The sequence below is a fragment of the Gavialis gangeticus genome, unplaced genomic scaffold (genome assembly GCF_001723915.1).
Source record: "Gavialis gangeticus isolate Ggan-Ray unplaced genomic scaffold, GavGan_comp1, whole genome shotgun sequence".
Taxonomy (NCBI): domain Eukaryota; kingdom Metazoa; phylum Chordata; order Crocodylia; family Gavialidae; genus Gavialis; species Gavialis gangeticus.
This window is the reverse complement of record NW_017729025.1, coordinates 76,116,359-76,118,480: the sequence shown is the minus strand read 5'-3', so window position 1 is coordinate 76,118,480 and position 2,122 is coordinate 76,116,359. Positions and strand designations below refer to the sequence as shown.

Below are 2,122 nucleotides of genomic sequence, written 5' to 3'. Positions count from 1 at the left end.
TCTCCTCCATGCCACTTGTGCCCCCCTATACCCTATCTCCTCCCCTCCGCTCCCCTCCCACATACCATTGTTCCATGCCAACAGGCTCCATCCTAGGGCACAGAGCATGGCGCACAGCTCCAGCCTGGCCCCACAGCAGTGGTGGAGAGCCAAGCACTGCTGCTCTGGGGCCAGATGGGAGCTTTGTTCCATGCTCCAGGCTAAAGTATGGACAATCTACCGGTGCCCAAGAAAGGGTAAAGGGGGAGGGGGCGGCAGAAGCAGCAAGTGGGGGGGACGGGGGATGGGAAGGGGGTGGTGGGGGAGGGAACAACAAGGGCCAAGGTTGCTGAGGGGAGTTACCGGGGGTGCTGAAGTGGCAGGGGGTAGGCAGCTCTGGAGCTGCAGCACCTGCCCTTGCCACCTTTTACTTGATTCCAAGATGACTTTATCCCCCACCATGTTAAATGAGGGGGAAAACCTCATCTTGAAAATGAGTAAATACAGTACCTGCCTACATGTGACTTATGGAATGCTAGTATAGTCCTCTACATTGGTATGGAGATCCTTGGTGCAGGATCAGGGATCAAAAGTGGCAGAGATTTTTCAGCTCAAAGGGTCTACCCCCTTGTAATACAGAATTGTTCCCTATGCAGTAAATGTTGTCTAGTTCAGATTCAAGTAATACAAATGAAAAGATTTTTGTTCCTTCTTCTTGGTAAATGTGCAGTGTAATACAGCAGAATGCTAGTGATCCATAGCAATTTTCATTATAATGCCTGTTTTTCCAACAACTTGTAACATGACCAAGCTGGCAGAGATTTGATAAGAAAGTTTTAGAGTGCTGCATAATTTTAAGAAAGTTGCTTAGTACAATTTTATTATTTTGTTCAGTTAAAAATGATCAAATGCAGACTTTTCCTCCCAGGTCTAATAACAAAATGACTTAATATTTATAAATTGTGAATACAGTCCTTAGTAGACTAGTGCCTTTTAGAGCCAGAAATGTTTCATGTTAGGTACCAGAGGATCTTGGCTCTTGAATACTCTTTCACCCAGTCAACACTTAACGAAAGGTACAAGTTTATAGCATAAGCCAGAATTACAGCCTTCCACAACTGCTCAGTTATTTCTTTTCACAGAACTCAGACCACCCTCACACTTACTAAGAGATACAGATTTGGGGGGGGGGATAAAGCATTCTCCACATAATTGTATTCTGATAATACCATTGTAGGATCAACTTGATAGAGTCTCAGTCCTGAAATGAATTTTTTGCATACATATTTGATAGCAATTAAATGACTTTTCTGATCAAGAAATTCCAGATAAGCTCTGGTAAGTCAGGAAAGAAAAAAATGGGGGATGGTGACTTGAGCCACTATTTTTTAAGATACGTAGCTACAAATCATACTAATTTGTGAAGCTAAAATTGGCAGATTAAGTGCTTTTTAATATTATTAAATTGAAGGGTGTGTGCATAATAAAAATAGTTGTAAACTAATTTTCACTTTAAAACATTTGAAGTATTAGTCTCTTAATTTTGGTTTGGAGGACAAAACAAGTCTTTGAACAATAATATGGGTTATTGCTATACCATCTGAAGACAGAAAATAGTTATAATGAACAAAATGATGAACACTTAAGACATTATTAATTTTTCCACTCTGTTTCCTTTTCAGGTGTTTAATGAACTGACCGAACTGCTTTCATCTTATAGGAACTATGACAACTATCGACGTGCCTATAATGAGTGCACTAACTTTAAGATTCCGATTCTTGGGGTCCAATTGAAAGACCTGATCTCCCTCTATGAGGCCATGCCAAACTACTTAGAGGACAAAAAAATTAATATACATAAACTGTATTCTTTATATAATCATATAAATGAGCTGATACAACTCCAAGAGATGGCACCTCCCCTAGAAGCTAATAAGGACCTTGTTCATCTGCTCACGGTAGGTCTGTAAAAATCACAAAAACAGTAGGACTGTGCGAAGCTTTGGTCCTTGATTTGATTTGGGGGCTGAATCTTTGAATCCGAGTCGAGTCAGAGGACCCTTTAATCTCTCCAAATCAAATCAGAACCTTCCAAATGGATTCAGAGAGATTTAGAAAGAGTCAGAGATTCTGACATAGACAC

The 2,122-nt window shown here is 40.8% G+C and overlaps 1 protein-coding gene across 1 annotated transcript in view; it reads left to right on the top strand.

Moving 5' to 3' along the window:
• The window catches only part of RASGRP1 (RAS guanyl releasing protein 1), a 100,965-nt gene that overhangs the window by 70,099 nt on the left and 28,744 nt on the right, over positions 1 to 2,122 (top strand). The window contains exon 8 of the mRNA XM_019518959.1: positions 1,662 to 1,937. Coding sequence (XP_019374504.1) covers positions 1,662 to 1,937 — 276 coding nt within the window. The remainder of the gene's footprint in view (positions 1 to 1,661; positions 1,938 to 2,122) is intronic.